The following is a 13,497-nucleotide window of genomic DNA, read 5'->3' on the forward strand; positions in this document are numbered from 1 at the left end:
GATACACTACAAAGAAGACTCCAAGAGAAAAAAAAAAAAAAAAAGAGCATCACTTGGTAAAAAAAAACCCTGCTCCTAAGACACAGAACTTTTTGTGCTAGAAGTTTAACCAAGCACTGACAGGATGTTAATAGAACTATACTGTAACAGTATTCACTGTCTGTATAGTTAACCATCTTCACTATTTTCCTCAAAACCAAGATCTCCTTAAACATTACTTTTCTGCATAGCTCTGAAATACAACGAGTTATCTGTTAAACAAAAAATCCAGATACTTCATCTGCTTAAGCCACCAGTGTTTAGGGACTGAAAGCCAGGAAGATGACCACCTTGGCAAAAGCAGCAGTCTGCTATGCCTGATCACAAAAGCAGAAAACAGATTTTGGAGAATTATCCTACAAGCAATATAACCAAGTAAAGGAATTCTGGTTTTCAGAATTAAATGCAACTCAATGAGCTTACAGCAAATCTGCCAAGAATGACAGGAAAGCCAAAATGACTCGAGATGTTAAAAGGTGCGCTTCCTTTGACTACATCCACATTCAGTACGTTACCATCCATCTGATTTACTTTGCCTATGGAATAGTTCTGTTAAGTGCAGGCACAAGTTTAACGCTGCTCTTTAGTTCAGACTAATGGAGCTAGAAAAGTTACATCTCGCTATCAACTACATGTAGCAATGGCCCAATCTATGGTAAAGGTAAGTTTAAGCTGGAAAAAAACCCTTATTTTATTGCATTCCATTTATTTAATTCCATATTATATAGTGTGATTTTGCAACACAAAAAGCAATCAAGGTCAAGCTATCACTTGGCTATGCATGTATGACTATTTTATCTTTAGTTTCATGTGGAAAAATAGTAATTAGACTTTCCCCCCCCAAAAGGAATTTCTTTCAAATATCCAGCTGTTTTTCCCAGAAACACAGCATATCGCACATAATGGACATAAGAGTAAGTTAACATACTGTACAGGTTTAAATTGTTTAGGCACACCAACTCTCACACCTATAACTATGCTTCAGTATCCTGAGACTTCATCTACATCAGAAGTGTTTATTCCCCTAGACAGATTTTGTCCATATTAAGCAAAAAAATAGATTACTTTTTTCTTATACTGTCTTCCATCTCTAATTTGAAAGAGTTATGCTAAAAGTAAAAAAAGCCCACTTTTACACATTTGTTTTGTGCCACACACTTGAATAAGAAAAACCAAACCTACTGGTTTATCCTTATGAGTGTCTTCATTATTATTTCCTGTGCTGTCACTGGAGGATGCCACGCTCATTAAGTGCTCATGTGAACCATTGCTACCTAGACTTCCATAGCCACTGGATCCACTGTTGTGTACAGGCTGTTAACAACAACAAAATATAGATAAAAACATATATCCTAGCAAACCAGCTTTAAACAAAATGAAATTGTTACCAGCAATTCCATCTGAGGAAAAAAAAAGATTTATTTTAGGATATTTTTAATTGGGTTTTTTTTATTATTTTGTGAGGACTCCATAGCTGCATAAAATCCTTAAAATAATAACTGGAGCTTTAAGATACTTCATTAAGTCTTGTCTGGTTATCACGAGTGTAAAGTAATTTCCAGGATTGTAGCCACAAATTCGACTACAGGAGTGGAGAGCTAACCAAAACATCACACAAAGATAAATGACCTTTCTTCAGTGGGAAACGAAAATGGTAACATTAAAGCACATGCTGTACCTGCAATAATAGCCGATATATTTGCTCAGTGATTTCCTGAACGCTGGGATGAAGGATTCTATCCTCTGTATAGTTGGGAGCGGCAAAGACATCTTCATTCAAGGGACCACTGCATAAACCAAACATAAGCCCATTCATTACAAATGCAAGTACTTCCATCACAGAGAGACAACTGCAAGTTGCCATGTCTATATACAGTCAACAGAAACGGATCCTGATTCTATTGCATCTACAACCTTTATATAAAATACATATCTAGAATACATACCCTTAACTCACTTTGACCATGACTTCCCTCTTCTGAAGCAACTCTTCACAGTACTAGCAGCATTTGAAGGACTTTAATTTTTTTTTAAATCAGTGAGTACATCACAAAATCCAGTTTTAAAAGGATGTAACTTTTATGTGTAATTCCTGCCCTGCCCCCCCCGCAATCCTTTATGTCTTTCCTAAGGATCACTATATAAACTCAAGGAGAGGGAAAATATAATAAAGATGTTAAAGTCCAACAGTGTGTTGACTTACGTCCTAACTTTGTGTCTTCCGATAATAAATGAAACTTTTCGACTCCAAGGGTTGATGAAACTGGACCAGCTAGTATCCATGGTTATATAATCTCCATTTCTAGTGCAAAACCTGATTGGTGAATAGTCAAAAGGCTGTCCTCCGTACTGCAGTACTGCAGGGAACAGTTAAAAAAAAAGAGTCAGATCAATGTTTGCACAACACTACTTAATGATTCAGGATTTCATAATGCATCGCAAAGGAAAATGATATTTGAAGGAAAAAATACCAGACGTGTCTGTACATTTAGAAATACTGTGCTACCAGAATAAGCAGACCTTCATTATTTACTGGACTACGTTAAGAAAATCACCTTCAGAGTACAAGCTAACAATGACTGAAGAAACACCTTTACATTTGCAAAGTTTAATAAATGAACATTGCCAGGATCGCTCCTATTTTCTCCTTTATGAAATAAGAAAACTACCGTTTAACGTATGACAACTTCTATCACTGCATTCCCAAGAAAATTTTCTTTATGTCTAAAATATTCATTTACAGTCAATTTGTTTACAGCAGACACATAAGCTTCCTATGAAAAATGACATTGAGCGATTTCTCATTTTCATCTACTTGCATCAAGAACCAAGTTGTAGAATAAAGGACTCATTATTTACTTGCAGAAAAATTCAGTCACAATTAATTTTCACCTCCTACTTGCTGAGGTCTTTGTAGTCACTTTCCTCTTTTAGAAAAAAATAATTATATTTCTGCACAGTAAGAGATTACATACTTTTTTTGTGAATTGCTAGCATTAAGGGTCTGTCATTTGGGTGAAGATGCACCAAGACTGGTGTTCCTATTAAGTCCTGAGGTAGGTATCCCAACAGAGGTACTGCTCTGGAGAAAGAAAAGAAATGAAAAAAATTAAAATCAAATTGAATAAAAGCGTATTTAATCTTTAAAATGTTTCCATTCAGTTTATTTGCTCTTTACAGAAAAAAGAGAATGAGTAAGTTTAAGCTTAAATTTGGGGAAATAGCAGGGCCAACTTGATATCAGTAGTACTCTTTGAAGAAGAGGGGTTTTGTTTGTTTGTGGCATGGTTGTGATTTTTTAGTAATTTTACAAAAGTACACCACCAGACCAAATCAAGGAGTCTGCTGCAGCAGTTCTGTCTTTTCTATGCTACCTAGCTCTACAGGATAAATACTTACCCTAATTTTAAAAGAGCATTAATAAAGTTTAATCTTGTAAAGCTCCTGTGAAGGGAAATAGTACCCCAATGTACGGGCTGCAAGCCAAGGCTAAGGATCACAGGATTACTACAGCTGAACTAGCAACAGGACAGCTGACTAGGACTCCAGAAAACTTTCTCACAGGCAGGTTAAGAGTTCAACTCATAACGGAGCTGCAAGGAAGCAAGCTTATTAATTAAAACAGTGAATTAAAAATAGTGTTACCAAATTCATGCACATTATTACCTCTAACAATGTGAATGACTAATTTTTGTGATGAAGTGATTTTCATTGATCACTTAAAGCATTCACACTAAAGTAGAAAGAGTTAAAGTTCACGAGTGTTAGCTTGCACCTTACCCTGCAAGCTAACTGCCAAAACCAATGCATTATTTTTTTCCGAGGTGTAAGCCAACACCACTCAGTAATGTTTGAGAAGTTGCCAGATGCCACCAAGTCACCTTGTAAACTCAGAGTGCGGTACAACTTCCCCCACAGCCCCATTCAATGACAAAGGCCCACCCAGGAGCAGAAAGCAAGTGTCTGACCAGCTTTAACAAAGAACTTGGCTGCAGTGCACCACAGACACAGAACCTGTGTCGCATTGCAACTCTAAAGCGTTATGAGACAAACGCTTTCAATATCGCACTTCCAAACAACCCACTGGAATTAGATCAGCTCCCCAAACATCCCCTTCTGGCAAAGAGGCCGAGATATTCAGGGGGAAGTGATCCTTCAGCAAGGCATCGGTTGCTATCAACTAGTTAAGGAGTCTTAAAAGCTTGTGGATGATCTAAAGCAAATGACTTCACAAAGCTGAAATTGGCATGAAACTCATACCAATTGATATAATTCTGACACACCGACATTTAGAAAAGCTGCCCATTCAAAGCACATAAGGACAGTTATGCTACTAGAGGAGTAGCAATAGCTACAAATAACAATCAGCTCTGAACAATTTCAATTAGGACTTCAAATAATATTGTAAGAAGTAGAAGAAAACATGATGTTTTGTTCAGCACTGTCCCTATTCTTTGCCACCTGCTTAATTAAAGCCTGGCAAACTTTACGTTTGAGTTTTGACAGAACACCTACCGTAAAAGGGATAAAACTTTAAACTGTTATTTATTAACCTAGCTGTAAAGAAAGATGCAAATTCAGTCACTTCTATTAAATTAAGAAGTCCCCTATGCATTTTTATACAGATATGAAGATCACTGGAAGAGTCAAGCATCTAGAATATAAGACCAATGAGTAGACACTGAGCTGGGCTCATCTGTTCTGACGCAGAGGAGAACAATGAATGATCCAGGAGCTTCCCACATCTACTGGAAAGAGGACTTACAAAGACGGAGTTAAGTTTTCTTGGTGATGCCAGCCAATAAAACTATGGGCAGCAGCCTCAGACTGCAGCCCAGAAAGCTTATGTTGGATGTTAGGAAGAGTTTGTTAACAAGAAGTTCAACACAGGAACAGTTTCCCATACAGGTTGTGTGATCTCTGTCCTTAAGAGGTTTTCACGCATTACTGAGACAAGGTCACAGCTGCCCTAACCTAGAACTGGGCAATGGTTCCATCTCAAGCACAAGGATGGAACAGTGACCTCCAGCAGTCCCTTCCAACCAGCATTTTTGTGATTATACAGTATTGTATTTGAGAATACTTAATTTACTATCTACTAGTGGCAGTACTTCAGCATCATTATGCTTCCTCATAATGAATAACTGAAAAATAACTCAAGAGTTGAAGTTGTTAAACTCATATTATGAAGGCAAATGCACATATGGCACAAGAACGGCTGATGAGGAGAGGCAGCAAGTTTGGTTTGTGTTTTATACAATTACATTTTAAGTGTCAAAACAACACGAATAGGAAGTCTCTTTATATTATTGCAAGTTAAACAGGAAACTGCTTTAAATTCATTTACTAAGATCACTCACTCCACTGTGAACTATAGAGAACTCCTTACACCCATCATGCACATCAAGTATCAAATACATTTCAAAGACATATATACAGGAATGATCCATTTAATTTTGGGGAAATTATTTTTACTTAACATACTCTATGCAGAGATCCACTTGCAGACTTAGGACAAATAAGCAGTTTTCCAACCCATTAACACATACAGATTACAGAATTTATTTTATGCAAGTCAGGCAACAGTTTCAGTGTTGTATTATGAACAATTCTCACTCGGCAGCAGGTGTTCAGTTGTATATTTTTAAATATTAGACTCCACTTTCTCCAAGAATCTATTTTTGTGTATTCCACCTAACCTTGGAGAGCTTAAGAGTAATAAACTGCATATGCCTATCTTGGTAAACGTTTATCTGGCTGCCAATGCTCTCAGGAGTTAAATAAGCAAAATCAACCACATATATCAGAAGACAGAAACAGATGAAAGAAAGTCCTAATATCAGACCAAGATGTAATCAACCCTCACTGTGAATATTCTCAAATACGATTTTTGAACAAGTGACAACACCAGCCTAACTGGAAAGAAGCTTCCATAGTAGTCATCGAGAAAGGATTTACTGTACTCACTCCACTCAAGCCCAAGAATAAGGGCAAAGTTTCCCGTTCAGTAATCTTGCCATTTCTGTTAAGTGACTACTGGAAATAAACACACTGGGCTGCATGGAGGAAGGGAAGCTTTGCATTGTAGCCTATCTGAGACGATAAACCTACCCTGCAAAGCAGCAGTTGGCTTGGAGCACGTGTGAGAATGAGGGAGGGAGAAAAATCCGTGAAGATGACAGAACTATACTGGACTAAGCACTTCTTTTGTCAACTGAAACTGTTTAGAGAGACTGTATAAATTACACCACGGAAATTCTGTTTGTCAGCATTACGCTGTCTTCTATCCTGTGGGAACTCTTCATGCCAAGCTACAATGTCCACACAAGTAAGCCCAAACCAGCTGTACCTTAAAGTCCAAATTTACCCCGCACTGATTAGCCATAGTCTTCTTCTATAGTTATCTCCAACAGCTACCTTTTGCAATTCTCATTTAATAAAAAAAAAGATGTTTGCTGCAGTAACACTGATGTGTCTGACCTCTCTGCAGATAAACTGCCTCAGAAGCAACAGTAATTTTTTTTGCCTTATGAACTTCAGCTTAGCCAAGCTTCCCAGTAACCTGCTTTCCCCTAATCCGTTTCTCTTCTGCAAAGATTTTGCCACGAACAGCATGTTTCTTCAGAAACAAGAAGATTCCTTCACAAAAGATACCACAGAATTCCAAAATTATTAATTGTATCGCCACTCTATCTGCAGACACCCGCCCCATCTAGACCTACAAAGAAAATTTTAGCATTAGAATGCTTAAAAACAAGAGGCGTGGAGAATCTCAGAATACAGATGCTGCTATTGCAGCAAACTTAGTTTTCACTAAGGAGGGAAAAAAAAAAAAAGAAAAAAATCCCACATATGGCACATCAGAAAATATTATGAAGAAAATACCAAGTAAAACAAGGGAAAAGAAAGACTGGGAAAAGGTAGCCTTTGTTTTCAACAAGAGAATTCACTTGTTCCTGAGTTAAGTCAAGTCTTCAAAATCCGGCAATATTCCAGAGTGCATTCCTGTTGTTGAGATTATCAAATCCTCCTTAGTCAAGTAACTCCTAACTCTGAAGGATTATCTTCCCTCCTTTCCATAGACTTCGCCTCTTCATCACCTAAACACTCCCTGAAAGGCCCCAGGCGAAAGCAGTCCAGAAGACTAAAGGAAATCTTGGTTTACACCTTAGTTCTTGAAGCAAGATCACAGGCAGCAAATCTGAAATGTGAACACTTAATCAGCTTCCATGATTGTCAAAGCCATGTGAAGTCTTCAGCAAGTAGAATTTGAGCAGTTTTGGTATACAAACAACAGCAAGAACTATGAAGAGTGTGGTTTGAACTGAGAACACAATTTTTTTTTTTTTTTTTTTTTAAAGACCTAATGTTGCATTTAAAAGACACACCTCTAGTTGTATCTGGGAAAGCAGCATATTGTTTCTTATTAATCAGATTGAACTTTAAAGACTATAGATCTCATGCTGGTAATGGTTGTTAACACCTGAATTTTCCTGACCATGGGATTAATTCATTGAGTTTATGTCTAGATTTGCCCCAGATGGGAGGAAAATGGAAGAAAAAGTTGTTAGCAGACAGATAGTTTTCCACTTAAAATACCACAATGTGTCTTCATGCTTAGTCAATATTGGGGGATGTACTTTGCTTGGGTTAAACCCTCTTCTGGAGTCACATAATTTTTTAACCCTACACAGACATCTTAAGTTCTAAAAATACCTGTGAAGATACTGGATAGCTTGCTTATCAGCAAATTGAAAAAGAAAAAAAAAAAAAAAAAAGAGTATTTTTTGTAAGTTACCTTTCATCTACATCCTGGAACAGACAGGTTGGTGTGTGCGTAGTTGTAAAAATTCTTTTGTCAGGAGGAATTCTGGGTGCTGAGAGAAAGATAAAAGCAGATCAACAAGTTGGGGTTTTTGCATATATAAAGTACTTCAAGCTACATGTTCCTGTTCAATACTGAGCAAAGCCTAGAAGTCTGCCTAAGAGCATATAGAATAGCTTGCCAGCCCACAGCTCCTCAGCAAGGGCAGAGAACAGAACCAGTTATCCTTCACTTTAATAAAACTTGAGATCACTGACAGCAATTCATATAGTTGGCTTTCTTAGTCTGAAATTCACTTGCGCTACACCACATGGAATTTCCTGTAGCAGAACATAGAACAGGTCTTACTTCCAGGAAACCAAAGTGATTTTTGTGCATTCAAAGGATTACCTTCATAACCAGAATGTACTTTTTCTGCAAGCAGCACACAGCAAAGCTGGTCCTCTGCGATTTCTGGATCTTGCACTTTGATAAGGTAAGGAGTCATCCGAAATGGGTGATAGCAAATCTCATTTTCACGCTCCTTTCCCGCACTAATAATTAAACAGAGTTAATTGTTTCAACAGATTCATCTTATGCTAAAAGTTTTATCTATTGTAATTCCCTCATGACAATAACTGCACGATAGCTCCTAAAATAGCACCCAAGAACTTAAATTTCTGATATTTTTTTTTTTTTTGGTAGAAGAGAAGCTAATTCTAATGGCATCCTTTGCATACTAAGTGCAATAAAGAATACATTGTCCTCTCAACTGCCTGAAATAAAAAGATCCACAATTGCTTTAAATGGAAATCTGATGGAAAAAGAAAAACCCACCTCCTATGACAGAATAAGTTATTTTGTTGATCCAATAACCTTAATTTGTGATATTAGACCCTTTAGATGGATGAATTTAAAGTTGTATTTTATGAACTGCTCTATGCCCTCAGTTAACATAAAGACCTTTTTACTCAATTTTTATCCTGATTTAAAAAGAAAGACGAAAGCATCGTAATGAAAATAACCACCATTCACACAATGACCAAAAAAATATAAATATATATTTCAGTTGTACTAAGTTTATAACAGCAAAGCTTTACAAAACTAAAGCTTTTGGAACCAATGTTAGTTGGAGAAAAAAAAAAAAAAGTCTGCAATAACAGCAGCAGCACTTTTACAGTACATTCAATTCAGCGCTTTGGAGTGGTGAGCACATTGTCTTTATTTTGTTTTAAGGCCACTCATACTACCTTAAGGATAAATATTTATTTACTCCAGAAGTAGTTAAGTAATAGGATCCATGATATTTTGTTCTCAGATATGCTTGCAGAGAGGCAATATAGCAGCAAGAACAAATTGCACAAGAAATAACATGGAATAAGTTGCCAGCATTTCCTAAACAAAAGTAACTACAGGGTGTGGGGGCAGGCAAAGAAGGGAAAAAACACAAAGCCAAAAGGAAGTGTGTCATCTAGTAACTGCAAGAGAGACAAGTCAAGCCACCCTCATGTAAATTCATCTCAAGTGTCCCATAGAGAAAGATTAGACATTTGTCTTCTAGGAGGAAAGGGACGCTAGCAGGTGCTGTACAGCACAGTCCAGTTAACATGGACTGAAGTCTTTTCATAGCAGTGGGAGACAACAAATCAGCTTCCTCTATGGCGCAAAGGTCAACATTCACACTGATTAACTTCCAAGGTGCAGCTTCTCGAGATCACTTCGCAGTTTTCTCTGTAGCTTCTAGGAGTTTATCAACTAGAGGACATGCATATGTTTTGCCTTACGTTCACATTATGGATAAGTAAGAAACTTACACACCATATGGTTCTTTTAAAAGTCAAATACTTTTGTAACGCATGCTTTCATAATACAATACTAAGCTTTACAATATTTTTGTCTTACCTGATGCGACAGAAAAAAGATTTCTCTTCCATGCAATCCTGGGTGGAAGACTCTAGAAATATTAAACATATTTCATAACAAGTTACAAATTGCGATGAGAATATGATATTTAAAACAGGAATTCTTCCTTGATAAGGGTGAATTCTTTGCGATCCCTGAAGTCTCCACATTTATTTACTAAACCATATATTTCAGAGGCAACTAAATCTGAATACCACTCAGATTCCGAGGCTGGCATGTGAATCACAGCTGCTCGCTTATGATTTTTTGCCTTTTGCCTTTTTGGCAAAAACATATCTAAACATGGCAGCCTTTTGCCAAAAACATATCTAAACAGTTCTTCAGTTTGAGCTGTTCACTCTTAGTAGTTTTTCCCAAGTGTACTCTATAGTGTTGACCATGTTGACCAAAAACGTTTTATTATCTGGGACCTCAAAATCTGACCTTTTCCCTAGAAAGGCACTAGGACAGCTAGACCATCAAATCCACTTCCCATCCCTTTACCTACCTCCAGGAAAAAAAAAAAAAAAAAAAAAGTAGTATTTTTCATGAAGGCTGCCCCTCACCTTTTAAGCTTATTTCCCTCCTTTTCCAGAGGAGCCACCGGCTGATTTTCAAGGCAAGCTCTGGTCTTTCAAAGGCCTCAGCACGCAATACTTTTGGATATTATAATCTATGGCACCTGATATATGGAACAGCGTACATGGCTCCAATGACTGGATTTTTGAAGTTTGAAGCTACACAGAAACATAATTAAACTACGGAAAATATTTCAGAAAAAAAATGCATAACTGAATATTACCTGTAATTTGGACCACATGGTCAGAATTCACACCACTGACCCTGCTTTGAGCCAGAGGTTGGACTACAGACCTCACAAGATCCCTTCCAACCTGCTTGATACACACACTACTTAGTATATACTAATTGCTAATTCTTTTTTCAGATTAAATATGGTTCACACTGACTTTATAGACTTAGTATACAATTGATTGGAATTTCAAATATTTAGAGCAGACCTCAGATTTCAAGTGTTTAGTTAAAATAGTTGGCAGCTACCTCTTAATTCCTAACAGCTGTAGCTACACTAGTAAAACAATCCTTCCACAAACAAATGTCAAGAGCCCCAAGACATTTGATTCTCACCATTAACATGCCTAACAATTTTTCTAAGGCTAAAAGAACAGAGACATGATTACACTTGGTGAGTGCACAGTAGTGGTGGCTGAAGTACATCTTTCTACACTGTATTCAAGGTGTCCAGTATTCAAATCATAACCTGTTTAAAAGGAAGGAGGCAGAAAATTATCTCCCTTACAACTGAAGGAAAGAAATTCTAAAGAAAAACGGTGGTCATTTGATTGCTTGTAAAAGTGGAAAGCAAACCCACTATTCATCATGAATACCTACTTGGTTTTCATTCATCATTTGGATGAAAGGGACATGAGAACCAACAAACAATGACATTCATAGGCTTTTAGCCAACAGACAATCCTTGCTGATTTATAGAAGTGTACATGTATGGTTCAGAGATGTTCTAATAATGCATCTGCGTTATACCCTCAAAAAGTGATGGAGAAGGATAGAATATTTTTTTAAAAAAAATCTTCAATTATTTGCATGACTGAAAGAAGGTCAGAGAATATCTGCTGTTGAGACTACTCACCAGCTCTATTGCAAATATTCCATGATGGTAGCCTGTATGGTGTAGTAGAAGTATAGAACACACTGACATCCTGAGGTGCCAAGAACTCCACAAATTTGGCATTTTTAAAATAACCCTTCTTACAGCGGAGAATAGAAGCAGCTTGATCAGAGATGTACAAAATTTTCCCAGTAATCAAAGAAACAGCTACAGCAAACATATCCTAAAAACAAAAATCTCAAGTTACTTAGTTGAAAACATTCTTCAATCCATTATGTATGTATGTATTAGAAAAGCACTGAAGATGTAAAAGCATTACGAAGTTTAAAACAAATTTTAAGGAAATAGTGTTAAATTGCATCTGTTTAGGGAGCAATAAAATTAATCTGGTTTTGAAGTAGACAGAGACAGTACACTTTTTGAAATATGCAATAACACGCTAGCACCTTACCAGGTTACAAGCCCTAAATATCACTGCCTAAAATTTTATGATGCAGAACGAATTAACAAATTAAGAACTAAAGAGCTTCTAGCTATAAAACTGCCCATTTTCCTTGTGCTTGTTACAGGCATATTTTACATTTATGCAATTCAACTGTTTTGTGAAAGGCTGTTTACGTTGTTCATCCACTGCAAAATCAAAAAAGTGCTCTAAACCACTTGGTAAAATAATGACTAGGCAGGTGGGCGTGGGGAGAAGTCCCACACTACCATACACGCTCCCACCTGTGTTGTTTCATGTTGTTTTTCTTCTTGACACAAAAGAGATCCCTGCGTCATAACCTTTAGTGCTCCACCCACTACCACAACCATATACACAAACTTAGGAGCTGTCATCAGAACACCAGTTTGAAACACTCAGATGCTTCAAATCAACTGAGCAATGTTTATGATATGTGGCTGAAGTTCTCAGTTGTACTCTAGACTTCTTACTTGTTTTACCTTATGGGCAACGTTTACTATTCACAGATAGAACAAAACCCACCTACTTCAAGCTAAGGAACATCCCCCATCATGACATTATGTTATTGATTTCAGAACTTCATACATTCAGGCAGAGGCTTCAAGGAAAAAAAAACCCAAACCAAACAGTGGAAGGTAGTCTAATAAATTTGGATGCAACTATTTTTTGAATACTCCATAATATATACCTAAAGTACCAGGAATGTGGAGAATAAGTAAAAAAATCATTCACCATAACATTTTACTGCTAAAAACTATGCTGATCATCACAGCTATTCTTATCTAGACAAGAAGACACAGTATCACTGGATCACACAGTAAGCCTATACCAGCTACAAGAACTAGACAAATACCATAGAAGGTGGCACAACACTAATTCCAACACTTTCATCACTTTTCAGTCACACTAACACAACAAACTGGCGAAACATCAAATAACCCCTTCTGATAATGGCAAGCTGAAGCGATTCACAGCATGACTCAACTAAAATTTGTAAAGAGTTACTCTCAAACTTTAGAGGTTATTCTAAAATGAAAACTGTCTCTCAGTGCATTATTTCACACAGATGTTGAGATACGTCACGCCATTGTCTCTACACACAAAATAAAATTCAGAGGACCAAGGAGTTTAGACTACTTATTTTCTACCTAACTGTCAGAAAAAATGTTTAGAGCCAGCTGCTATTGGCAAAGTCTGCAAAGGCTCAGTTTCAACACCCCCTGGAAGGCAAAAGCCAACTACTTCAGCTTATTGGCCTAGCTACCAACCCTTACCTTGGGTAAGAAAGTTTAAGACATGTCTAAGAATTCCAGTTCTAGAAAACATTTTCAATACACACTGTAGACTTGGGTCACCATACTCACCGCATTTTTCATGATGTATTCTGAGGTTATAGTCTCAACCTCTTCCACCGTGTAAGATGACACATTGAGTCCAGCAGGCTGAGATTCATTTATCATCAGCAATTGGTAATACTCCTCATTAGCTACATGTGGACATTAAACAAATTATATTCAGAATTAAAATTTTCATCAATAAACATCCAGCCTGGAAGTGGTAAATGGTCACAATCTTTTCTGGCATGAGCACAGAACAGGGAGCTTGTAAATCTAGGTAGCACTCCAAATTAGTTTTTCCTTGGTA

At 37.1% G+C, this 13,497-nt stretch overlaps 1 protein-coding gene across 13 annotated transcripts in view; it reads right to left on the reverse strand.

The window, feature by feature from the left end:
* The window catches only part of PER2 (period circadian regulator 2), a 51,464-nt gene that overhangs the window by 15,049 nt on the left and 22,918 nt on the right, over positions 1-13,497 (reverse strand). For all 13 annotated transcript variants that reach the window (XM_040612923.1, XM_040612927.1, XM_040612929.1 and 10 more), the window contains 9 exons: positions 13,218-13,339; positions 11,412-11,613; positions 9,746-9,797; positions 8,255-8,397; positions 7,838-7,916; positions 3,015-3,121; positions 2,243-2,396; positions 1,718-1,826; positions 1,222-1,353 (listed from right to left, as the gene is read on the reverse strand). In XM_040612923.1, coding sequence (XP_040468857.1) covers positions 1,222-1,353; positions 1,718-1,826; positions 2,243-2,396; positions 3,015-3,121; positions 7,838-7,916; positions 8,255-8,397; positions 9,746-9,797; positions 11,412-11,613; positions 13,218-13,339 — 1,100 coding nt within the window. The remainder of the gene's footprint in view (positions 1-1,221; positions 1,354-1,717; positions 1,827-2,242; positions 2,397-3,014; positions 3,122-7,837; positions 7,917-8,254; positions 8,398-9,745; positions 9,798-11,411; positions 11,614-13,217; positions 13,340-13,497) is intronic.

Source organism: Falco naumanni, chromosome 13 (assembly GCF_017639655.2).
Source record: "Falco naumanni isolate bFalNau1 chromosome 13, bFalNau1.pat, whole genome shotgun sequence".
In the NCBI taxonomy this organism is placed as follows: Eukaryota; Metazoa; Chordata; class Aves; order Falconiformes; family Falconidae; genus Falco; species Falco naumanni.